Genomic DNA, 27,611 nt, shown 5'->3' with positions numbered 1-27,611 from the left:
TTTTATCAAATTATAAAATGAAACACCAAAAACACACAAACAGACACACTAAGATACGCAAGGCAAACAAAACTACGTAATATTCACGTAAATTTATCAATGATAATTTAAAATGACACTTATCTTATCAGGAGCTCTCGACAAACACAAACGACTACGAATCCCTCTAATGGCAACTCCAATTATCATATCTAACATTGTGTAATTACTAAAATAAAGAGCCAAAAGTCTTCATTTTGGCAATGCAAAATTATATAAATCAAGTGGATATTAAATCCAACATTATTTCAAAACCAAATGCAGAAACTATGAAAGTGTCAAATGAAATTTGACCAGAGAACTTACGGGAATACACTCACCAGCATTTACGAGTTTCCCTAACGTGCACCTTATAGAAGACATGATCGCTTGCCCAAGCGTGCATATCTGCCTTTTATTGGTCCATTTTGATAAGGTTTCACTGGCCTAACAGCTGTTTCGAACTGGTTGGCTCTCTTCAGAGACCAGGCAGAAACCTTAAGAGAGCAAAAACTCTCATTCAGTACTAAGGAACTTGAAGTGTTGGAGAGGTGTATTTTTCGTAAGCGAACTCTCGGTCGGTTCGTAAAGTATTTACTAAAATATAGATTCAAAAGGCTTACATTTTACTATTCCTTTCATGAACATTTTGTACTTCAGTACAGAGTACTACAATGCAGTACCATCCTGATGTTATGTTCATTCTGAACAGTTTTCCTTAGCCTACCCATGCTGGTGATGCACTATAGGTTTATATTGTGAGTGTAGACATAAAAAGTAGGGGTTTAGTGAAGTGAGATCTTTCTTTTGCTAGATGAGTCATAAATGAATTTTGGTAGCACTGAAGTTTACAAGGTTATCCTTTCCTGTGATGAAGGATAGAAGAGATCAGTGTAAGGCACAGGTTATGAAAGACCTTGTAGCTTCTAATGCTTTTGCACTGTACTGTTTAATCTATAGCCTCCTTCCTATATTGACAATAATCTCTGGTTGGACATAGCAGCAGTATCTTAATAAAAAAAAAAAAATACAGTCTCCAAAATAGAATTTGTCCCACTTAAGAAACTTTACCACCATAAAGATGCCATTTTCATAAAAGCAGATAAAGGCAGTGCATGAACTACCTAGTCTAGCCATAAATACTGTTACAACTTGAATAGTGCATAAACCTTTAATCTATGGTAAATAATTCACAGCTTTCAGCACGTACAAACCACACATATAACGTGCATATTTCAGCTGTCGAAATTTGAAATGTAAATGTCTTTTTGTCTTCACACGCAGCCAATGTTTGTGAGGCCACAGATTGATGGTTGCACGCACAACATTCAACGGAAATGCTACTTGCTCCAAATCCACCTTGCGGCTTGGGTATTGTTTCTTACAGACTACTCTCTCAAGCTCTGACCACAATTTGAAGCCCAACAGATTCCAATCAGGACTTCCACATGGCCAATCAGATGGTGATATTTGTTCGGGCACGTTCACCTCCAACTACTGTTGTATGGTCCCTGCCTTGTATGCAGGGGCTGAGTCCTGTTGGAAGGTCCACTGCCTACTGTGAAACAAGGTGTTGTTTAGGAGCCTACCACATGTTCTTGATACACTTTGGCAGAGGTTTTGACTCCTTTCTCACTGAAATGCAACTTGAATATCCCCTGATACATACCCCCCCCCCCCCCCCCCCAATCCCTCACCTTCACTGACACAGGGTGATGACCTCTCTGAATTCTGGGTGTTATGATGCATGCTGTGCAATCATCTGGGGCATATACCCACTTGTTTTGGCAGTTAAATGACTTTTTTTTAGTGGTGAAAATTATCTTATCTGTGAAGAGAATATCTCTATATCTTATTTTGTACTGCTGGAGAAGTACCTTTGATTTTATCACAGTTTGCCGCATAAGTTGTGGTGTTAGGAGGTGTTCAGCAGAACGATAACAGGCTCTCACCCATCTCAGGTCATAATTTAGCACACGTGACATCGTTATCAAAGGATTATGGTAGAGGCCTGTCTTCACAGGCAGGCCTCCTGTCCACAGCCCTCACAAGCTGCTGCATCCTAATGCAGTGTGGTTGACCTGTTCTTTGGTGGTCAGATATATCTTTATCGTTATAACTGTTAATAGTATGATACACAAACATCCTACTGATCCCGAGTGTTTTTAATGTGCTGAAAATAACAGGTGGCTGTATTCCAACTGTTACATCCTTACTTTTCCTTTTATTTTTCTTCTATATCTTATGCTGCTACTGTTTATCTTTAATTTCGTCTAATATATTACTTTATTCTATACTGATTTATCTCCATTCGTCTAAGTCACTTGATATAACGTTCTTTCTCCCCTTTTTTTCTACTATATACCCTTAATAAAATATTTACTTATTAATATTCTCACAGCTATCTTAATTCTCTCACACATGCAAATAAAATGTTTATTTCCTACCAAGTATTCTTTCCATTAGTTCTTTGCAGTCTCATTGGCCTCTTTATATCTTATGTTTTATCTAATCACACAACAATCTAATAGAGTTTACCCGATAAGTATTAACAAAATTTATTTTTTTTTCACTGCGTCAGCTAATACCTTGGATAGACGGGATTCTTACCGAGGGTGGCCCTCTCAGAGTGATACATGAAAATTAGATCGAATTTAATCTTGTCCCTCCGTTTTCTTATTTCTTCCTCACAGTCGTGGCTCGCTTTAGGAGTTTATATACAAGGGTTTAATCCGCTTAGTTCGTTAGCATTTTATGAGCGGTATGTTTGAATTCATAAGACAAAAGCAGATCAGGCAGGCACTTGAGTGAAACATTTTAATAAGCTTGAGGAATTATGCAAATATACATTATAGACATATTATTAGGAATGCTCTCAAGGTAAATCAAAGGCTCAAATTTTAATACACTAGACACACATGCAAACTTGTATTGACCACTATTACAAGCATCTTCAGCCTAAATTCATAGGCTAATATCATACCATCCTAATACACATGGTCATAAATTAACACAATAACACATATGATTCTTTTTGCTACAAGAGTAGCACCAATGCCTTTGAAATCTGACATTCTGCCAGAGAATGGTAAATTTGAAATCCTCTGCTTTTGACCTTCTCTGGTTCAAGCCTCCTTGTCCAGTAACATTCATTTGTTTGCTCATCTTCAAACACTTATAACCACTCGGATCTCTTCACATTCCTTTCTATGAAACTTGACTATCAACAATTCAGCTATCCAAGTAGTGAGGTCATTTTCCTGGGTAACCTCAACATCCACAATTTCAGCTGGCTCCCCTATTCCAACACCATCAACCAATCTGGATGAGAAGCAGGTCTTTGTTCAGTAATGACTGAACACAAATACTCTCCAAATACTCTTGATCTTGGATCTCTTTTTGACCAGTTTTCCTTCCAGATACTCCACAGAGATCACTTTCTTCTTTACAACTTAGACCACAATCTTGTACAGGTCTCCTCTCTCTCTCTCTCTCACAGAATGTCCTTCCTCCAACATCTCCCAACTTTGCATCCTCTGACACTACAACTGTTGGAAATGAGTCACAGCAATTATTCTCACTGCTATGAAGGCCTTTATCCCTCTCACTTTCCAAACTCTGGTTCAGCCAAAGGTATATCAAGTAGTCAAAGAAAAATTTAGTTTACCGTATTGTGGCTCACGTCAAGAATTCTAGTTTCATACTCTACCAAAGCATGCAACATGTGCAAATCAGTTTTCAGCAGATCCAAATCTGATTTCATAAAGGCCAACAGCAATAAACTTGCCTCCTGTCCAAATGAAAGTCATGCCTTTTGGTCCGTTGCTAAACCTGTTGGATGCAACTTCTGCTCTCCTGCTCTTCCATCTGCATCTTATCCTGATAACATCACTGTTACTTCACTAAAAGATAAAACTGACCTCCTGGCATTGCTTTTTTCCTCAAATCTTGCATGGATGACCAAGGGAAATAACCTTCTACTATAATGGAATCCAAGTACCGTATGCCTCCTGTAGTTTTTCAACAAAAAGACATTAGAAAACTACTAAATAACTTGGATACTAAAAAAGTCTTCTGGTCCTGACGATCTCTTCAGTTGTTTTCAAACATTATGCTGCAGAGCTAACACCCATCCAGCATCATTGCTACAATCTATACATATTGTTACAAAATTTGGCTATATGTATTGCTGCAAAATAGGGACACTATACATCACTACAAAATATACATATCTGGAAGTTATCCCAATGCATGGAAGCAATCTCATATCTATCCTATTCCAAAAAAAGGTGATAGAAGTGTCACATCTAATTACCGACCAATTGCCATCACCGCAGTCTTCTGCAAAATGGAAAAAGTAAAAAGTCATCAATAGCAAACTTCTCCACTTAGAGGCCCACCAGTTAATCAGCATTCACCAGTACTGATTCTGCTATTCAAATTTCACAGCTGATCTTGTAGCTTATATCACCAACTACTGGGTACATGCATGGAAAAGTTTGGAGAAACTTGTGCTATCACCCTCGGCATTCCAAAGTTTTTGACTGTGTGTGGCATAATGGTCTGTTTAACAAATTGCCATCCTTTGGTCTTCCTACCACCTTCTGTAATTGGCTAGCCAGCTTTCTCTCTGGTTGTTCTCTATGTATCATGGTGGATGGCCCTTTCTCTTTGAGCTTTACCATCACTGCTGGAGTGCTTCAAGGCTTTGTCCTCTGACCTACTCTGTTTCATTCTATTCATAAATGACCTGCTCACAATCACCACTAATCCTGTCCACAGCTTTGCAGATGATAGTACTCTTCTCTCATCCTAGTCATTTGACAAACCATGCAGCGCTCTGATATCCCAGGCTACAAAATCATTTACTACTAGTTCTTTAAAATTGATTTACGTACTATACTTCAATTGGGCAAGGGCAACCTTGTCATGTTTAATGCCACTAAAACACAGTCTTGCCTTTTCTATCACAAAAGAGATCTCAGCTCACCTATCCTTACCCTCAGTAATACACAAATTACTAGACAAAATCAATCTTTCTGCTTTAACTGACATTTACCTTCAGTATCTACTGGCATAAACACATTACCTCATAGCCTCCTCAACATCTAAAAAACTAGGCATTCTCTTTCATTCAAGAGGCTATTTGATACCTAACCCTTGACTACATACAAATCCCCAATGAGCCCATGCATTGAATACTGTTCATGTGTTTGGGGTGGTGTACCTAAAATCCTTGATACTGTCTAGAGGTAAGCAATTAGGTTCATAGATGAGTCCTCTGTTACAGGTGTTTACTTCAACCTCTAACTCACAGATGCAGTGTTTCAACACTGAGTCTATAGTTTCATATTAATTAAATTAGGGAAACAAAACACACGTGTTAAAAAGATTATTTTACTGATTACAAATAAAATAACTTTACGTTTCGACCCCTGTATTGAGGTCATCTTCAGAAGGATACATTCAGAAGTATAATAACAAGCTACATGCTGTGGAACACTGCACAAGTAAATTACATCTACGTTGTTAACTAATCTTTTTTTCTTAGCCTGCCCTCTAGTGGAAAAAAAAATAAAATTAAAAAATAAATAAATAAAAAAAAAAACTACAATAAACTCTGCTAAAGTCCTCATGTACTAGGATTCTTCTGGAATTATACAGTTATATTACGATTATCTTCTGGATTTGTACAGGTTGCTATTGAATGTTCAAGGGGAAAAAAAAAAATCAAAAAATTAATACCGCAGTATGCCCGCGCACCCAGAATTTATGGCCTACCAAAAGTACACAAAACAAACACGCCATTACGTCCTATTGTGTGAAGGAATTGACAGTCCGAATTACTACTTAGCCAAAAAATTAGCTGCCACACTCAAGGAATTGGTTGGTCATTCCCCTTCCTGCATAAAAAATACACAACAATTCATAAACAAAATTAAAAATATTACACTCAACGACCAAGATCTATTAATCAGCTTTGACATAACGTCCCTTTTCACCAATGTCCCAATCAATGACACTATCCTACTCTTACAGAACATATTTCCACACGACATCATGGCCCTCTTTGCCCACATACTCTGCTCCGGATATTTTGTGTGGCAAAACAATTTTTACCTTCAAAAAGAAGGTACCACCATGGGCTCTCCACTCTCCCCCCCCAATAGCGAACTTTTATATGGGAGATTTTGAGCAACGAGCTCTAGAATCGGCGTGCCTAAAGCCCAAAATTTGGCTCAGATACGTCGACGATATTTTCGCCATTTGGCCCCACGGCCGCCAAGCACTAGATACATTCCTTAGCCACCTGAACAAACAACACGAACCATCCAATTCACCATTGAAATAGAAAAAAAACAACTCTCTTCCGTTCCTAGACACACTTGTCACACATCTTCCTTCAGGCTGTCTCTCCTTCTCAGTTTACCGCAAACCTACACACTCAGGCCAATACATACACAAAACTTCCTATCACCACCCAACACAAAAACTAGGGGTTATAAGCACCCTTAAACACAGAGCTCAAACCATTTGTTCAACTGAACAAGCTCTTAACCATGAATATGAGACCATCAAACATACCTTTATAAAAAATGGATACAGTATAAAAACCATTCACAAGATCCTCCACAAAGATACCACTAATAACAAAAAAGATTTCAAGAATGCTATTGCTATACCATATGTTAGAGCCATTTCAGAAAAAATAGACAGAACACTACACAAATACAACATCAAAACCACCTTCAAACCCCCGACAAAATTAAGGTACCTACTCAATTCTTCCAAGGATCCCCTGCCACACTTAGCCCACCCAGGGGTTTACAAAATAGATTGCACTTGTAATATACCGTACATAGGGGAAACAGGACGAACCATCACAATCAGAAAGGATGAACACAAACGTCACATAAAATACCTCCATTTTGGAAAAACCGGCCTTTCTGACCATGTGCTCCAAACATACCACAGAATTGACTGGAAAGGTACCAAGTCCCTACACCGCACCAAAACCTGGTTTGAGCGGAAATTCAAGGAAGCATGTGAAATGCTCAAACATGATCCGAATTTGAATAAAAATGATGGTCTAACAATTCCAAGAATGTGGAGGACCCATCTACAACCTTCATAGCAACCACAAAGAAAAATCTCAATACAAGACCCAGTGAAGTGTTTTTTTTTTTTTTCCCCTTGAACATTCAATAGCAACCTGTACAAATCCAGAAGATAATCGTAATATAACTGTATAATTCCAGAAGAATCCTAGTACATGAGGACTTTAGCAGAGTTTATTGTAGTTTTTTATTTATTTATTTATTATTTTTTTTATTTTATTTTATTTTTTTTTCCACTAGAGGGCAGGCTAAGAAAAAAAGATTAGTTAACAACGTTGATGTAATTTACTTGTGTAGTGTGCAACAGCATGTAGTTTGTTCTTATGCTTCTGAATGTATCCTTCTGAAGATGACCTCAATACAGGGGTCGAAACGTAAAGTTATTATTTTATTTGTAATCAGTAAAATAATCTTTTTAACACATGTGTTTTGTTTCCCTAATTTAATTAATATGAATGCTGATCACCGTGTAACCTTAAAAGAATGAGTCTATATTTTACTGGTACTTTCTTTGTCACTGCTCCAGTAAGTTGGAAACCATTATTCTTTCACTTTCTGTTGTGCCTCTTAGTACAAGAGCAGCAGCTGCACAGTATCCCTTTACTGAGCAACTGCAAACACACACTAAACTTGCTTTACTTCTTTTATTTGTCCACCTCTGTTCTCTGGAAACTGCCTTTCTCACGTGGTATTCCAAAACAACTACAAATTGCACCTCTTCAAAAAAAAAAAAATAATAATAAACCAAATTTTTACCTCAATCTTCATTACAGATTGAAATCTGAAAGAAAGGCACTTTTTGGAATCTGCCACAGATTTCGAAAATATGCTATTTGCATGTGTACATTTTCATATTCTTATCTTTGTGCTTGTAACGATGCTGTGATGACTAAGGTGAAATTATTATTATTACTATTATTATGACACCTCCAGGCAGTCGAAAGACTCGTTGAGCAAATATTGGCTTAATAATTAAATAAAAGGTAGCTATTATCCTGACATGTCTGTTTCTTACATTAAACAAATGCTCGAGAGATAATCGGTATCTAAATATATATCTGCCTAGTTTCATGTTACATAATTCACGTTAAAAGAAAAATAATTAAGGAGATAACCTTGCACCATCTTTATGGTGCATTAAACTTTGGTTTCATGTGCAATATTCTGTTTGCTTTTTGCTTGATTATGGATAATAATTTCAGTTCAAGTTCTAAGTACTTAATTACATTCGTTGAGCTTGGATATTTTTCTGATCCTCTTGTTTTACCCAATAATAGTGTGTGTGTGTGTGTGTGTGAGAGAGAGAGTATGGATTTGTATGTATTGTATACTAATGAAATGGTCTAATTTCAGTGATCAAGAATATATTTCTCCAGTAAATGAAGCTCCATTAGAAAGTATTCAAGTGTTAGCCACCTGTCATTCATTAGTTCAAATGGAAGAAGGATTAGTTGGGGATCCACTAGAAAAGGCAACACTAACAGCAATTGATTGGAATCTTACAAAAGGTATTATAACATAAATTGCAACTACAGTGAACCCAGTGAACAAATTTAGTTGGCTTTAATGGATAGTTTTTGATTTTCATCTAAAATAGCATTGATGCTGTAGGACTTTGCTAAGATTTTTCATTAGTTTGTTGGTGAGATTGAACTGGATAAGCCTAAATGTTATCAGTAGTCATATCATTGCTGCTTATCAATAAAAAAATATGACAAACAGTTCTTAATTTTAAAAAGTGGTTATTTAAATCTGCAATAAAAATTTATACTACACTATTTAAAAAGAAACAATGTAATGGTTACTTTACTCTCTCTTTCTCTGTTTTTGTTTTATTTCAATTCAAGTACTAAATATTTAAAGCATTTGTCGAGCTTGAATATTTTTCTGATCCTCTCATTTTAGCCCATGATAGTCTGCTTGTTAATTGTATGTATTGTTTCATTTTGACAAAAATAATCTGCAAGCATACTGATTCAATGATTTAAAAATAAGATACTGGCATAATTGTGTCCACAATGAGTCTTTTAATTCCATGGAGTACCTGTATGAATAATAATAATAATTTAATTTTTATTTTATATGCAGTGTTAAAATGTTGTGAGTAATGTAGTATAATAGATGGGATCCTTAATTCACTTGAAATTTGTCATTCAGTTATACATTAAATCATCCTTATCACCTGTTTCATTTTGCCAGAAATAATGTGCAAGCATACTTATTCAGTGATTAAATTTCCAGTTTTCCACCTTTTACATGGAACATTTGTTTTCCTTTCCTTAATATTGAATTATATGCAGTCATTACAAAAGAGACGAAAGGAGATTAAGAGTAAAACAATTTTAATTGAAATAAGCTCAGCATCTCAGCCTTTTTGTTAAAGGCATCCCCCAGGAGTATTGTAGAAGAAGAAAAGTTTATCTCACATAAAACTAATAAGCTATGATTGAGTATTATTATTATTATTTCATGTGAATCCTACCTGAAAAAGATTGTAAACCTGTTGTACATAGTAGCATGGGTAGGCTGAGTTCATTTGAAAATGTGTTTAGGCTTAGATAATGATTCCAACTTATGTTAGACATATAATTGAATGAAAACAGCACCAAGAATGAATTCAAGAACTGTTATTTCTTAAAATATTTTCTCTGTCAGAAACATATTCATGGTTATGATATATATATACAGGGTGTTCGGGATAAATTTGACATATTTATAATTAATTATATTTTTCCGTAAGTTACGTGTATTAACACACACTTCTCTTTATTTAAAAGTTTGGACCCTTCTTCATTCATATACAAGATGTCAGAAAGGATGGATAGCTGGAACCCACCTGAATCATGGAAAAGAATAACTTGTATCATGATGATTCGTGCCCGCCATCAAAATAAGGATATTACGACTGCTGCCCAATGCTCCCTGAATACAGTAAAAACAATCAGGCATGAACTAGAGACTTGCAATGGTGACTACGAGGATGTAGCAAGAAGAAAGATCCCTAGCAGACGATCTGATTGCGTTCGTACAGCAGAATTCCTCGCAAATCTGCAGGAACAGGTGTTGAAGAACCCTGGCATTGGAATTCAGGCTTTGTTCGTGGAGTTGCTAACTGTAGTCAAGCCCTGGATAACAAGGGTAGCCAATGGTAGGCCGTATGTATGGCAGCAGGATTCGGCCCCTTGCCACACCTCTGGGAAAAGTCAAAAATGGTTGTCTGAAAATTTCTACGACTTCACCAGTCCAAATGTTTGGCCTCCAAACTCCCCAGACCTTAACCCCATGGATTATTTTGTATGGGGCGCAGTTGAAAAAGACACCAATCGCACTTCCAGTAATACAAAAGCCCAGTTAATGGATAAAATTAAAACAGTTTTTGCGGCCCTTCCCAGGGAGACTGTAGCATCAGCTTGTTCGAGGTTCCGAAGCAGAATTGAAGCTGTGATCGATGCTAATGGTGGTTATTTTGAGTAAATCTTGTTGATAGTATTGTAATTAACTCTGCCTGTAATGTTTTTTTGTCAATTCATTAAATTTAATAGATACAAAGAAGATTTTCTTTTTCCTTACGAAACTGTCAAATTTATCCCGAACACCCTGTATATAAACAGCTATCAGCTCATTACAGTTCTGAACTTTCAACTGTTCTCAGCCTGGTGTTTTTTTGGACATTTCTGATGCTATTACACAAAGAATTTATGAAGAAGTAGAAGATATTAAAAAAACTCTGAAGATGTTTCATGTGGCTTCTAAAATTTGAAAAGTATGAGTAGCTAGACTTATAAAATAGTATAAGAGACATTTCAGAAGACATGGCAACCTTTGTAATTCAAAACTTCAAGTTCAGCCTTTTTATGTTGTTGGGGGTGACCTTTTTTTCTCATTTAAATGAAGCAACCCTCAACATTCTTAGTCTTAGTTACAGCCTCACTCTAGTGTTAAACAAGTAGTCATTAATGTGCTGTGTTTCACATAGGATGTAGTGTCCACATCTTGACTCCAGGTATTTCTGACAACAGATCTTTAATATCCTTACATGAGCTTCAGCTCCGAAAATAATCTCTATTATAGCCAGCTCTGTAATCTCAGGAGTTGAGGGAATTGTGGGGGGTCATCAGTAGAGTGGAACAGTGTAATGCTACTGCTGTAGTCATCAATATTAATGAATATAACTAGAAAATGAATCTGTTTGCTCAGACTGTGTTATGTATATTCCTTGACTACAGTTTTTTCAATTCTCATTTTAAAAAGGATAACTCCAAAAAAATGAATGTTTCACCTCTTGCAATTATTTAAAAACTTAAAACCCTTTAGTTTAAGCTCGCCAAAGTTTAAGACCTAATAATCCTCTCAGATACCATAGTATGTGCAATTAATTTGCCACTATCATAAATTATCTGCACAGTTAACAGAATCTCTTACTTTTCACACTGCCATTTTTTTTTTTTTTTTTACATTAAGAACTTTATCCATTTTAAGGCATCTAGCAAAAATTTAATTTTGAATAATTCTTATGTAATAGTTATCTTTGAAATCACTTCTCTCTTCCTCTTCACTAATATCCATTGAATGACACTTGAACACTTTTAAAAAATAAATGTTTTCCCTCTGACATCACAGACCATGACTCTTGTAATCCATGTCACTTCTCTTGGAATACCAAGAGAAGTAACCTGCATAAATACAATAATCAAATTCCTGATATGTACCCTCAGGGAGTGTACAGGATACAATACAAAAACAATAAAAAAAATATAGATCGATCAGTACTACAATGGGTGCCCAGTTTTTGCACTGACAGTTTTAAACACATGCTCTTAACACAGTATACACCTAACTCCTTCTATCTGGGTAATATATATATATATATATATATATATATATACTTTTTACTGTGGCAAAAAAGAGATTAACAATAGTCTGGACATCTTTATAACACATCTTCCAAATGATAATGCAGAAAACATATTTACATTGGCAGATATATTCACAGACATTCCCATCATTCCCTCTCCTAACTATATGGTATGAAAACTATAAAAAAAAGCCTTAAATCTGTTTTAGTGAGGCATTCCTTACAGCTAAATCTTACCATACTTGTTAAAAGTGTTTTTCACTTGGTTATACTATTAATTAAAGATGTCAAGAAATAATATTCTTGGTTTAATCCTTTATCCAAATGTAAGCAAACAAAGTTTGCATGTGAAGTATCTTCACGACTGGTTACTTTACAAGTAACAGTCCCAGTTCGTGAACAACTGGGACTGTTACTAAAGAAGGTTAAAAGATTAAACCAAGAATATTATTTTTTGGCATTTTTAATTTATAGCATAATCAAGTCAAAAAAACTTTTGACTTGATTATGTTACTTGTACACTTGGATAAAAGTTTCAACCAAGAATATTATTTCTTGGCATTTTTAATTTGTAGCATAATCAAGTCAAAAAAACTTTTGATCCACATTAATAATAAAGTGATACACATTTTCACTACTTGTATATGGGAAATATGACTTCTACATTACTTCAACCTTGTATCTCTTCTGGGTCTGGCATTTTCCTTTTCTTCTAAAGCCATAGTACTTAAAACTGTAATCTTCCCTGCTCAGTAATTGTTGTTGATTTTATGCTTACACATAGACCTATGCTTTCCTTTTGGCATTTGAAACCAAAATCCTATGGAATAGGTTGGTTAATCCTTATTCCAGGAATATCTTATGTCTGTAGATGCGAGTGTTCATGGGGCCAGTTTGTCTGTTCTGAGGGATGAAAAACCAGAATTTCTGGGTGAAAAAATTCTCTACCTCTGTATGAAACCAGCTAGCCCACCTTTAGGCTAAAGGTGGGCTAGCTGGTTCCTCAGATAAAGGTTCCTCACATCATGCATGGGAATCAAACCCAGGTCTTTCTGACCAACAGAGGCTCTTGCCCAGTAGTAAATAATAAATATTACAGGCATTACAGAAGATGAGGAAAGCAATTATATAAACCTATGCAATTTTTTTGGTCCAGCCAATACCAACACTTTAAAAAGGAATTTCTTCAATTATTTAAGAAGCATGGAGGCTTTGGGCTTCCTGTCTTAAAATTCTGCTATTTAAGCAATACAGCTTCAAAAATCCATAAAATGTTGCAGATCAGTTACACATGTGTAGACCTTCTCTAGTACTACCTATGTTTTCATCTTCCTCTGTTTGGAGTAAATGATTATAAAGGTCCAAAAGCTGCAATTGTTCCTGAATACTACAACATTCTGTGCTTAATCTAAGATTGCTACAACATCCTGGCATTGCCATTCTTTCCATTAATAAATAAAATTTGGTATAAAGAAATATTTAACTTCTTTTGCTACGAAGCTCCACAATTGGGTACTTACAACACTTTATTTCATAACTTATGAAATTCAGTATCCTAAAGGAGGGATCTAGCCTGGAGAATTGCACATAGTTGCCTTCTGGTCATTACCATCAAATGGAGGGTCTTTAATATTAGAGAATTCAATCTATGACATCTTTATCAGTTGAGAACAGTAGAACATGCATTCTACACCTGCTTCTTGCTCCATATTTGGAACAGATTATGTAATGTTATTCCATTACTTACTACAAAACAGGTTTTTTTTTGCAGTGCCCATCACTTATCGCTAATGGGAAGGGAATATTGATTTTTATAATTAATGAATTAAAATACTGTTTATAGAAGATTAGGAAGAAACATGGATTTGAACAAGCAATATGACATACAAATGCTTCACAATATTGTATTGGGCAAATTTTATGGTTAAGTCAGACAGTTTTTTATTCAGAAAGAAGCATTCTAGGAGATATCAAATAAGAAAGAAAACAATATTAATTCGATCTTACAATGACTGTCTCGCATATTTTTGGTAAATTTATACAGCCATACTTGTTGAGGTTTGGAGTATGTTTTAAAAGCAAATGTTAATTCCAAAATCAATCTCTCTGACTTGTGACTTCTGTATAGCACTTTTGTTTTCTTACAATTGATCTTGTGCGAAGTGGTATTAAAAGGCTTGGTCTGCTAGACCCAACTTGCCATAATGATAGTGTCAGGTGTATTTTTTATGTTCACCAAGATTAATATCAACAGTTCTTCCTGTCTGTCCATAGTAAGCCTGGTCACAAGAACAGGACACTTCATAAACTCCTTGATGTGATAAAGAAGAGAGTTTGTCCTTAGGTGAATGGATGAAAGTTGCCAGTTTGACATAAGGCTTAAATACGGTGCTTAGTTGATATTTATTGAGAACTCTAGATACTTTTCAGATGTACTTTGAATGTTGTATGGGATGGTAACAGTTTTGCTGCAGTCTTGTGTGGTAGGCAAGGAGGGAATTTCTCGGGAGCACTTAGTATTTTTTCCATCCTATGGAGATTACAGCCATTGGCTAAGAAGGTGTGAGTAAGTTCAACAGTAAGAGCATTGTCATTAGAACAAATAATTCTAGCTCTCTATGAGTTAGTGTTTTTAGGATACCATGCTGTTGAGCTGGATGATGGTGTGACTGTTTGTGCAGATATCTCCCAGTATGTGTGTGTTTTTTATAACAGAAAAAGATAAGGAACCATCTGGAAGCTGTGAGATTAGTGTATCCAGGAAAGGCAGATGGTCATTAGTTCCTGTTCCATTGTGAAGTGGATTTTAGGGTGCTGGCTATTTAAATGCACTAAAAATGTATCCAATGTGTCTGGACCATGTGGCCAAATAGCAAACACATCATTAACATAGCTAGCTTTTCCAAACATTTTATGTAGAAATTGGCTAAGGGAGGAGAAAGTGTGTGTGTGTGGGGGGTCCATTGCTGTCCCATATTGTTGTTTGTATATCTTCCCTTTCCATGTAAAATAACCTGCATATACAGTAAATTAAAATAGTTCAAATATATCAGGGGAAAAATGTGACTTGGAGTAAATCAAAGGTTTCAATTAATGGTATATTTGTAAATAGTGAAGTGATATCAAAACTAATCACTACATCTGAACTTTTTTAAGATGTCATTTTCTAAAATACTTTTTAGGTGAACAGAATTTTTAACAAAGGAGGGAGAATTATTTATGAAGGAGGCTAGTAATTTAGCTAAATATTTTGCAAATTTTTTTGTGTGACTGTTTATACTATCCAGAATAAGGCATAGAGGTGTACCCTGTTTGTGAATTTTAGGTTTTCTATATATTCTGGTTGTTTTAACATGAAAAGGCTTGAGTTTGTTAACCGTTTCTTTTGCCCAGGAACTTTATTCTTTTGAGAGTTAGTGGGATCACAAGTGTGATTTAAAGTCACCCCCCCCCCCTCGATATATTTGAACTATTTAAATTTACAGTATATGCAGGTTATTTTGCATGGAAAGGGAAGATATACAAACATCTAGGTGAGACAGCAATGGGCTCCCCACTTTCTTCCTCCTTGAGCCAATTTCTACATAAGAACACCTAAAATACCTAGCTATGAATACAGGCACTCTCAAACTATGGTTTGGCTGCCCTATGTTGGTGATGTGTTTGCTATTTGGCCACATGGTCCAGACACATTGTATGCATTTTTAATGCATTTAAATAGCCAGCACCCTAAAATCCACTTCACAATGGAACAGGAACTAATGATCGTCTGTCCTTCCTGGATACACTAATCTCACGGTTTCCAGATGGTTCCTTATCTTTTTCTGTTATAGAAAACGCACACATACTGGGAGATATTTGCACAAGCAGTCATACCATCATCCAGCTCAACATTATGGTATCCTAAAAACACTAACTCACAGAGCTAAAGCTGTTTGTTCCACTGACAATGCTCTAACTGCTGAACTCACTCATTTATGTCACACTTCTTAGCCAATAGCTATAATCTCCATCAAACAGAAAAAATACTAAATGCTCGCCAAAAATCCCCTCCATTGCATACCACAAGACTGTAACAAAACTGTAACCATCCCATACATTCAAGGCACATCTGAAAAGTATTCTAGAGTTATTTATAAATATCAGCTATACACTGTATTTAAACCTTATGTCAAATTGGCAACCCTCATCCATTCACCTGAAGACAAACTCTCTTCTTCATCACATCAAGGAGTTTATGAAGTGTCCTATTCTTGTGACCAGGCTTACTATGGGCAGACAGGAAGAACTGTTGACATCCAGTACTATCGTTATTGCATGTTGGGTCTAGCAGACCATGCTTTGGATACCACTTCATACAGGATCAATTGGAAGAAAACAAAAGTGCTACACAGAAGTCATAAGTCAGAGAGATTGTTTTGGAATCAACAGAAGCTTTAAAGTATACTCCAAACCTCAACAAGTATGGCTGTATAACTTTAACAAAATCATTTTAAGATCTAATTAATATTTGTTTTCTCCCTTTTTTCCAACATAGATGGCTTCTAATTAGGACTTTAGTCCCTTGTGTTGTTATACCAAAATCGATTGTTTTGCATACTGTGACAAATTGTTTTTGTGTTCTGTAAATACTGGATATAATACCAGTGAAATATCAGCAAATAAGTTAATAAATATTATTTTCTTATCATTCTCTGTTGTCATCAGTACTGTGGAATAAATAACATGTATTCTTACAATAAAGTAAGGTAGAGAAAAGAACATGTCATTAAGAAAATCATAAGGAAGAGAAAATACATTTACATTACTGTCGATATCGTAAGTTTACGTTATCTGTTTGCAATATGAATTGTCTGTCTGTCAGTACATTCCTACATCAGTATTGTCTTATATGATACAAAACACTGCAGATGTTACACGTATTACTAACACTAGATATCAAAAATGAAAAGATAATGTGAAAAAGAAATTCATATTTATTTACAAGTATATTGATTCATGCATTGATAATGAAGTAGCAGCAATATGAACCTCAACAGCCTATACACTAATGAATGAATCATGATAATTTTTTATATTTTTATGCTAATTCTTCTTCTCTCCCATAGTCCTAAATGGACCGTTGGGTCACTCATGGCTGGTAGGTGATATTCTTTGTTAGCCTCCTCCAATCATCTCTGCCTCTTGTTCTTGATGTCAGTTGAGAAAGGGAGGAATTTGTCCATTTTTTGATGTTATCAGTCCATGTTAATCGAGGTCTGCCCTTAACCCTTGATCCCAGAATGATTCCTTCTAGTGCTTTCTTTGGAATGCCATTAGCCCTCTCCACATGTCCGAACCATTTCATCTGTCTTCTTCTGATGACTGTCAGAATATTTTCCCTTTTTCTCCCGTTTATTGAATCAATCAGTTTTCGGACATTTTCATTGGTTTCGTGAGCAGTATAGGGAATTCTCAAAAGTCTTCTGTAAGTTTTCATTTCAAAAGACAGGAGTCGCCTCTCATCTTCCCTTGATAAAGTCCAGACCTCACAACCATACAAGAGGATAGAATTCACCAAGGTGTCAATTAGGTTTAGTCTGGTTGCAATTGCTATTCTGTTATCTCCCCACAATGGTTTTAACTTCTGTAGGACCATGGTTGCCTTAGCAATTCGGTATTTAATGTCGGTTTTTGAGTGGCCATCTTGACTCAGTTGGCTTCTTAGATAAGTGAACTTGTTTACATTCTCAATTTTTATTTCCAATTTGTATCTTTAAGAGTTTAATGTCTGATTTTGAGGTTATCATTGTTTTTGTTTTTTGTAGGTTTATGTATAATCCATATTTTTTTAATGTTCCAAAAACATGGCTGGTTATCTCTTGTAATTCTTCTTCACTTTCTGCTAGAAGATCGATATCATCTGCAAAATTTATGTTATTTATTCTTAGTACACCAACTACTATTCCAGTGTCATATTCATGAAGAGCTTCATCTATGGCATATTCCAGAAAACGATTAAAAAAAAAGAGGGGACAAGATGCATCCCTGTCTTATCCCCCCATTCTGTCCAGAACGGCTCACTGCTGTAATTTTTAATTTCAATTCTCATATCAGATGAGGAATAAAGAGATTTAATAATCCTAGTGATTTTGTTGTCAATACCATAATGTTCTAAAATTTTTCAATAATGCCTTGTGCCATATTGAGTCAAAAGCTTTTTGAAGGTCTAAAAAGTTGTGACAGATTATTTTGTTACATTCTATGTATTTTTCACCTAGTATGTGTATTGTAAAAATATGATCGATTGTACTTCTTGACTTCTGGAAACCTGCTTGTTCACCTGATAGTCTGCTTTCTATTTTCTTTTTGATTCTTGACAATATTTTTAACAGAATTTTGCTTGGATGACTAATAAGACTTATTGTTCTATAGTTGTTACATTTATTGCTGTTTCCCTTTTTAGGAATAGGTACAAGGATAAAAGTCTGCCAATCAGAAGACTTGGTCTTCTGATTGGTTCCATATAGTGTTCCATATGTCCTGGAATAAATTTAACAAGGTGTCTATGATAATGTCACCTCCTTCGTATGTCAGTTCCATTGTAACACCATCAATTCCCAGTGATTTTCCTATTTTTGAGGAGCTAACTGCTGCAATGACTTGTTTTATTAATATTGAGTAATCTCCTTTCTCCAAATCTCCTGGCAAAATTCCATCCAAAACATCGTCAGTCAGTTGAGGGTCCTTTTGAAAAAGCTTGGCTGCGTAACATTTCCATCTATCAACTATTTTCTGGTTATCCATGATAGGAGTTCCATCTTCATCTTCTGTGCTCCAATTAATTGCAGTAAAAGGTTTGGTTAACTTATTGATAATTTGTAAGCACTTTTAGGATTATTTTTTATTTAAGTCCTCTTCCATATTTTTGCATTCATCTAGTATCCATAAGTTTCTAGCATGTTTGATTTCTTTTTTTAATAATCTTAGTAATATTTTTACTAAGATTATTAAAAAATTAATAATCTTAGTGAAAATTAGAGATTTCAAATATCTTCTTTTGTCTCATAGGTCCAAAATATTTTTGGTTATCCATGGTTTATTGACTTTCCTTTTGTATCCAAGAATTTCTTCAGCTGTCTCAGTTATCTTATGTGAGAAGTATTTGATTTTAGATTTGATATTATTATATTTCTTGAAGCTTGTGTCAAAAATTTGTTTTAATTTGTATTTATATAGTGTATTTATTTGGGGATCTTTTAATTTTTCTATATTATATCTTTTACAAGTTGATTTTGTAGGTAATATTTCTCTCATTTTCATATGCTAATTAATAATTAATTTTGTGCGGTAATGATTTAGTACTACATCTTTACATTTATTTACATTTCTCTCGATTGCGAATGGGGCCATGTATGGTCTGTAAGTTTTTGTGTGTGTAAGGTTTGATGTGTTAACTGTTTATCATAGATTTATGTATATTTTAAGGTAGTAAATGATAAAATAGACTTGTATCTACACATATATTTTATGCATTCATGACATCCTAAGTTTTAGCTAATTTTTTTTTGATATTTCTAGGCTCGTCTGCAAGTTTTTTCAAATTGTTGCAAATCTAAAAAAAATTCCAATATATTTATTGAAAAAAATCTGCATATAAACGAACCTACGCATTTGAAACTTGTGGTGTTCAAGGGTATATATACATGTTATCCCATTGCAGCTCTGAATATACACTGCTTGGAAAGAAGTCAATGGACACCCAATGGGCATGGTGCATTGTGCTATGTAATGAGCCACAAGTTTGTAACTGAGATAAACTGAAGGAATGTAATGCTCCCAAATGAGTGCATTGTGTCTGGGAGAAATGGCTGCAAGAAGGAAACTGGGAACTGATGGAATTTGAAAAAGGCATTGTGATTGGATGCCATGTTGCAGGCCATCTGTTCAACAACTTCTTATCAAATTGGGTCATACCAGGTGAACAGTGTGTGATACAACACTGAGATGGAAACATAGGGAGTCAGCTGCAAGTACTACTTGCAGTGGATAACCCACCACACTCACTGAACATTATCGTAAGGTACTACAGAGGATGATATGTAAAAATCATCATTCCGATGCATCCAGCTCATTGAATGTGAAGTTCTGGGCATTGACTGGAACACTAATCTGAACAACAACATTCAGAACTGAGGTTCGTAACATGGATTTCTGTGGTAGGACTGCAATATGCAAGCTCCACATGCATTTTGGGGCTTGCATATTTTGATGGACATCTTTTGATGGATTTTGTTTGTTCAGCCACATGAAAGTTACTTCATTATTATGGAGTAAGTAGATGTGGTATTCAAAATTGGTATAAAAGCTTTGTTAAGCTATTCTTATTTTTAATTTGACTACACGTATAGGTTCCTTGAGAAACCAAGAAACCTGTATACGTTCATCTGTTTACATGACTACTTAGATGGAAATGTGCTTCGTCCGAGAACCAGGCATTATGGAGGAAGGATGGATCTTCATAGATTCCTGCCATGCAGCATAATCCATTGCTGTGAAACACTTTCCCATCTGAATAACATGAAAAGGCTCACAGCTCCTTAAGGATTCTTTGTAGTGTGACCACCTTGGTATTTCAAGTTTTACTGCTGTTTGGCATTGATTGCATTTCAGAGACTGTAACACTTGCTCCAGCACATGCCTGTGATTCTCATTTGTGTTAACGGTTTGGGAGTTCCATGAATGTCCACTCCCAGTACATTAGAACCTCTCGATTAAGACAATGATGACACTATTGCTTGTGTCACACTTGCAGAGATGACAAACTGCTCACAAACATGTAGGCTTGGTCCATTTGCTCTACCAACTCCATATGAATGAAAATAATGCTCAACAATAAACAACTTTTCTTCCAACGTCATCATATTACTACAACTAAATGTAATGGCATAGACTCTACACATGCTCTTCTATTGATGTGCATGCAGTCGAATGCCACATACTGTGCATGTACTGAATGGGGTATCGAAGTCAGTGCTTTTTTAAATTATTTTTTATTTATTTATTTTTTGCCATATTGTATAAGGTAACATGTTTAACTCTTTATGGGCAAACATCTAGAAAATTTTAGTTTTTTTACTTCTAGCAGAATTTTTATTTTCTCTCTCTCTTGAATTCACACATTTCTCTATTTTATTAAAAGAAAACTAATATGAACTTCTCCTACTTATACAATAGATCAGTTAAATTCTTTCTGCATCCTAAATCACAGAACACAGCATGTTCATTCTTCATCCAAAACATGTCAATAATTTAATTCACTTTCTATATGAAAGTCACAGGAAGCTTCATCACATAAATTATTAAAACCACATCAGCAGTCCATAATAATTATTAACTGTATAGGCAACACATCAGAAGTAAGAAATATATTCTGTATTAAACTCATTAATATTTTGCTGGGTTTCTACCAAATTTATCTATTTTATTAAACTCACTATGATTTCTGTGTTTTTTTTCTCCCCTTTCCATGACAATTGAATTATTCATATTCACATTATACAGATTATTTCCTATGGAAAGAAAAAAAAAAAATACAAATAGCTAGATGAGGCTGCTATGCTCCCTCCCATCTCCCAGAAACCTCTATGGAGCATTTTGAGAACCAAGCACTCAACACAGCCATATTTAAATTAACAGCTTGACTGCACTATGTTAATGGCATGTTTGCTTCACCATAGAAAAAGAAAGTAACAGTAGTCTTCCCTTTTTAGATACATTAGTGACACAACTTCCTAATAGCTCATTATCCTTCTTAATATTTACATAAACAATTACATCACTACCCTTTTCAACAGTATGGCATCCTCAAAACACTTACTCACTGAGCCAGGGCTATTTGTTCAAATTACATAGCATTTAAAACTGAATTCAGTGACCTTCAACATCTTTTTAGCCAATGGCTACAGCCCATACAAAATAGATAAAATACTACACACTCCCCATTCCTCTTACACCCAACACATAGGATCACAGCAAAACCATTTCCATTCCATATGTTGAGAGTACATCAGGAAAAATAGCCAAAGTTCTCTGCAAATATGATCTTCATACCACTTTCTAACCTTTCATTCAACTAGCTAGCTACCTTCATACATCCTCCTAAAGATCAGCTACATCCTCTTGAACATCCTGGAGTGTATAAAGTTCCTTGTGCCTGCAGTTTAGCCTACTTTGGACAGACTGGTAGATCAGCTAACATCAGCCTTGAAGAACCCAAAAATTACATCCAAGATCATCTGTATGGCAAGTCGGGATTGGCAGATCATTCTCTGGATACTACTTCACAAAGGATTAGATGAAAAAAAAATCTGTATTACATGAAGTGATTACAAGTTTGAGAGGCTATTCCTAGAATCAGCATCAGCTATGAAGTACTCTCCCAACCTCAACCAGTGTGGTTGCATTAATTTACCAAAGATCTGGGAGACTGTCATTTTAAGACCTAACAGTGTTGGACTTCTCTAAATTAACTTTGTAGTTAACCGACCCATAGCAGGTGCCTTGTAAGAACATTAAGTGCCAGTTACAATTTAAATTGTTCCCACAATTACTTAGTTTAGGGCACAGTTATTGTGCTGTGACGATGCTGGATAGAAAACCAATGAAATATTAGTGAGTTTAATAGAGAATATTTTTCATTCTTTGTATTATCTATACCATTAAGCATTATTATGAATAATAAACAATACCCCTTTCTTTACACATATCAGCGGTTTTAAATCATCCTTCAGGCCAAGAAATTAAGTTCATTGCTCACAAATAAAGTTTACCAGGTTCATTTTTGTATAAACAGAAAAGTAATAAAGATCCCTCCTGCCTTTTTTTTTTAAACTGATTAAATGATATATTGGAATAATAACTACAGTAAAGTTTATAGTTATCTGATTTTTAAAAGATTTCCTCTTTTGGATTCTATTTCTAACTTTCCTTCTAATGTCTGTTCAGTCTTCGTATATTGAAGACAGAATCCACCACAATTTTCATGCCGTGTTCTTTTCTTTTGAACAGCTGAAACATTCATTTCTTTGCATGCTTGTAAATACAGTAAAGCAACTCCCACTCTAGTTCATCATTGTGTATCATCATTAATGGTTTCAGCATTTTGCCTGAAGTGGTGATAAAGTTATTTTCATAGCAATATGAGAAATGTGACAAGTAGAATTTATAACATTTGTTTCTCAAGTTTTTAACATTAGAGGTAAGTTCACTTAAATATTTCCACATCATGAAATGCATCTGTAACTATAGTTTTCCTTCTGAGTATTTGCTTATACCACTTTCAGTATAATAGATTTTATGAACAAATTTATTTACTAACTTTTTATCTAGTAAATTTTGTTTATATTTTAGTAAGATGTCAGTGGCCAAAAACAAAAATTACACCTCAAAATGTCTTACTCATGACATACAAATGTAAATAAACTTCTAAATAACTTCATAAAATAATAGCGTTTTATCGAAACTTAACTTTAAATCCCATGTATTTTAACATGGTTTAGTTTCTGGGATATCTGATTTTTAATATGAATGTTATTGCTGACACAATGAAAAAGGAAAAGTTGGTCCTTGTTGGGGATCTAAATAGTAGAGTAGGAAATGATTGTGAGACATACAAAAATATTTTGGGAAAATTTGGAGAAAAGAGCAAAGCTAATAATAATGGCAAATATCTGTTGGATTTCTGCTCAGGACATGGACTGGTTATTACTAACACCATGTTCCAACATAAAAATGTGCACAAATTCACATGGAGAGAAGAGGCTAGGAATAAGAAAAGTCTCATTGACTATGTTATTGTTGATAGTGATGTTTTCTCCCTGGTGCAGGACACCAGAGTGTACAGAGGATTTGAAATTGGAAGTGATCACTATTTAGTCTTGAGCAGGATAAAATTGAATTTCATATTGAAAAGAATAACATGTAAGAAAGTTTTAAAGCGAATAAAAGTTGAGCAGCTCTCAGATGTAAACTGTAGACTAAAATACAGAAATATTATTGAAAAGAAAATGAAAGAGTTTGAGAACAGGAATCAAACCTTGGAGATTCAGTGGCAAACTCTGAAGCAAACATTGATTGATTCTGCCAGAGAGGCATGTGGTGAGGTTGTGTGCAAAGATAAAAAAATCAGAACTCCCTGGTGGACACAGGAAGTTAAAGAGGCAGTGAAGGAAAAGAAGAAAGCATATCAAAAATTCCTGGCAAATAAGTCAGCTTTTACTCTTACAGAATACAGAGACAAATGTAAGAAAGCTAAACAGTGTGTAAAACTAGCTAAACAAAAGTCATGGAAGGACTTTGGCAAGAATATAGAAAATAAATATCAAGAAGGTGGCAAAATATTCTGGAGGTCGTTGAAGAAGCTTAGGAATGGAGGAAAGAGTGCTGTAAAAGGAATTAGAGATGATAAAGGTGAAATGAAAACAGGAGAAAAAGATATCCTTGAAGTATGGAGTAATTACTTTGAAAAACTGCTAAATCAAACAAGCAGTGATGACAGCACAGTGATAGAAAACACTGACCAGGCATGCAGTCAGGAATACATATCCATACTTGAAGTAGAAAAAGCCATCAAAGGCTTGAAATGTGGAAAGGCAGCAGGAGTAGATGATATTCGACCAGAAATGTTGAAGTATGGTGGTATAAGAGTCTTACAGTGGCTGCACTGCATAGTTCAGAAAGCCTGGACAGAGGGACGAATTCCCGATGATTGGAGCAGAGCTCTCATAGTACCCATATATAAAAAGGGAAATAAAACTGAATGTGAGAATTACAGAGGTATTTCCCTACTGAGTGTTCCTGGCAAGATCTATGCAAGTATACTTGAGAAACGGTTGAGAAGAATTGTGGAAGAAAAGCTTGGTGAAGAACAAGCTGGATTCAGGCCAAATAGAGGCTGTCAGGATCAGATCTTCACTTTACGACAAATAGTCGAGAAAGCATGGGAATATAACAAAGATCTGTATTTAAGTTTTGTTGATTTGGAAAAGGCATATGACAAGGTGCCAAGAGAGAAGCTATTCAATACGCTGCAGTTATATGGTGTCAATGGGGCATTATATCAAGCAATACTTAGTCTTTATTTGAGCTGTGAGTCAGCAGTTAGAATTGAAGGAAGTACAGGAAGATGGTTTAATGTTAAATCTGGTGTGAGACAAGGATGTACATTATCTCCTCTGTTATTCATTATCTATATGGATCACATTATGAAGGAATGTGGTATTAAACCTGATATCAAAATTGGAGATGTTAATGTCAGCTCTTTGCTTTATGCGGATGATGTTATACTTCTTAGTAAATCCGCTACAAGTCTGCAAGATTCTCTGACCAAATTGAATAGCTGTTGTAATAGATATGGTATGAAGGTCAGCAATAAAAAGACAAAGACAATGAAAATAGGCAGAATCATTGAAAATGTCAACTGTGTTGTGAATGGAGAACCTGTGGAACAAGTAAAACATTTCAGCTACTTAGGCACAATTTTTACTGAAGATGGTAAACTAAATATAGAAATAGACAACAGAATCAGCAAAGCTGGTATCGTGGGAAGTCAATTGAATAAATTCATATGGAATAAGAAAGAAATTAGTCGGAACACTAAATTAGCTGTATATACAAGACTGTGTTCAAACCAATTTTAACTTATGGATCTGAGAGCTGGGTCAGAAGTAAAACACTTGACCAAAGACTAGAGACCGCAGATATGAGAGTCCTGAGAAAGATTAGAGGCGTGAACAGATGGCATCAATGGCAATATCATATTAAAAATGATATTAGGAAAGAACTTGACATTGTCAGCATCCAGGAATGCGTTAGCAGAGCTAATCTCAGATGGTATGGTCACTTAAATAGAATGGGAGAGGAAAGATTAGCAAAACAAGTGTTCTCTGCCAGGTTGGCAGGAAAACGACCCAGAGGAAGACCAAGATATAGGTGGATTGATATGGTACAAAGTGCCTTAGACGATAGAAATATAAGATCTGATAATGTTGGAGTCTTGACAAGTAACAGACTGATTTGGAGGAAAATTGTAGATAGGAAGTTAGTAATGATGTAATTTTTTCATGTAGTACTGTCATATCCTGTACACCCCTTGAGGGTACATGGCAGGAATTTGATGATGATGTTATTGCTGGTTTTCAAAGCCAGTGTTTTTCTTAATTTTCCATAAATGGCATTTTAACTCATGAATTATGCATATCAAAATTCTTTCTCAACTGGTGGAGGTTACTGCTAAAAAAGCTTGTTCTGCTTAATTAATAGAATGCCCAATAATAGTTGGGTACATTGCATTTTCATTATATAGGGCAAAAGAGCAGCTTTAGAAATGTATGTTCTGCTTTTTTTTTTAAATTTGTAACATATCTGATAAAATCTCTGATGTTAAAATACCTCTTTGATGGTATTTACCATACACGATTCTTCCCCATTCAGGATCTCTTTGTTAGTTTACTCTTGCAACTTCATTAAGTTGTTAAGTGGAATGCCATTGTTAAACATGATAATTAATACTTAAGGAATTGACAGCATACACTAGAAATATAAATTAAATCAACTTTAATATATACTTTCCAATATTTCGGCAACGTCATGTTGCCATCTTCATGGGAATTTAAGATAAAGACACGTGCACACAAGTACTACATAACAGCAAATGAGAAACGAAGTGAGGAAGCTATCGTTTTCCTAAAGTCCTGATTGTGTCCCCTGGCGGGCTATATTAGGTGTTCTTGACCTTTGGGCTGAAGTTCTTCTGATATAGTTCTTCTGATGATTCATCGAATGAAGCTCTAAACATCATCATGCCAAGCACTACATTTCCTCAGTATTTATCATACTTTGATTTGAACTCATTCACAGACATGTCACCCACAATAGACTCTTGCAACTTATTCACCACTCTCCCAACAAAAAATCTAGTTCTAACACCCTTGCTAATTATGTTCTTGCTCAATTTCTGAGGATGGTTAATCTTGTAAACACCCTTCAGTAGTTTGTATGTCTCAATCATGTTACCACTTTTTTGCTTGTCAACCAATGTTTGTAACCCACAAATCTTCAACTTATTCTTGTAAGGTTCATTCCATAGACCTGACTGCCATCTTGGTCACATGGCCTGGATCCTCTCCACCTCTTCCTCATTGTCAAGAAACCCAGGTGCAATAGTCAAGATAGGTCTTATCAAGATTTAATAAAAAGGAATAATAACCTGCTTGTCTCTGCTCATCATCAAAGTATTCTTCAGTAACCAAGCAATCTGATAAACTGCTTTAGCCACTTTTTCTATATACCAACACTCCCAAATCTCTGTCATCAATTTCCTGGAGTACAGTTCTATCAGATTGTATACAGTTGGTAATCTTTTCACCCCAAAATGCATAAGCTTACATTTTGCCACATTAAACTGACATCCATTCTCCTTTTCCAAGCCTGCCAGTCTATCCAAATCATCCTGCAAAATTTTAACATCATCTGTGTTAACTGTTTGCTTTACATAATTTTGTATTATCAACAAACAACTGAACAGTTCCTCTCAGATCCTTTACTACATCATCAATGTACAAATTAAACAGTAGTGGCCC

The 27,611-nt window shown here is 35.2% G+C and overlaps 1 protein-coding gene across 5 annotated transcripts in view; it reads left to right on the top strand.

The window, feature by feature from the left end:
* Positions 1-27,611, top strand: part of LOC150108709 (endoplasmic reticulum transmembrane helix translocase) — a 647,746-nt gene that overhangs the window by 316,702 nt on the left and 303,433 nt on the right. For all 5 annotated transcript variants that reach the window (XR_016548145.1, XR_016548143.1, XR_016548146.1 and 2 more), the window contains exon 11: positions 8,490-8,644. Coding sequence is in view for 1 of the 5 variants with exons in the window: in XM_090390936.1 (XP_090247062.1) it covers positions 8,490-8,644 (155 nt within the window). In the remaining 4 variants the exon portion in view is untranslated. The remainder of the gene's footprint in view (positions 1-8,489; positions 8,645-27,611) is intronic.

The sequence above is a fragment of the Typopeltis vanoorti genome, chromosome 3 (genome assembly GCF_054136105.1).
Source record: "Typopeltis vanoorti isolate ZY-2024b chromosome 3, IOZ_Tvanoo_1.0, whole genome shotgun sequence".
Taxonomy (NCBI): domain Eukaryota; kingdom Metazoa; phylum Arthropoda; class Arachnida; order Uropygi; family Thelyphonidae; genus Typopeltis; species Typopeltis vanoorti.
This window is presented reverse-complemented; position numbering and strand designations above follow the sequence as displayed.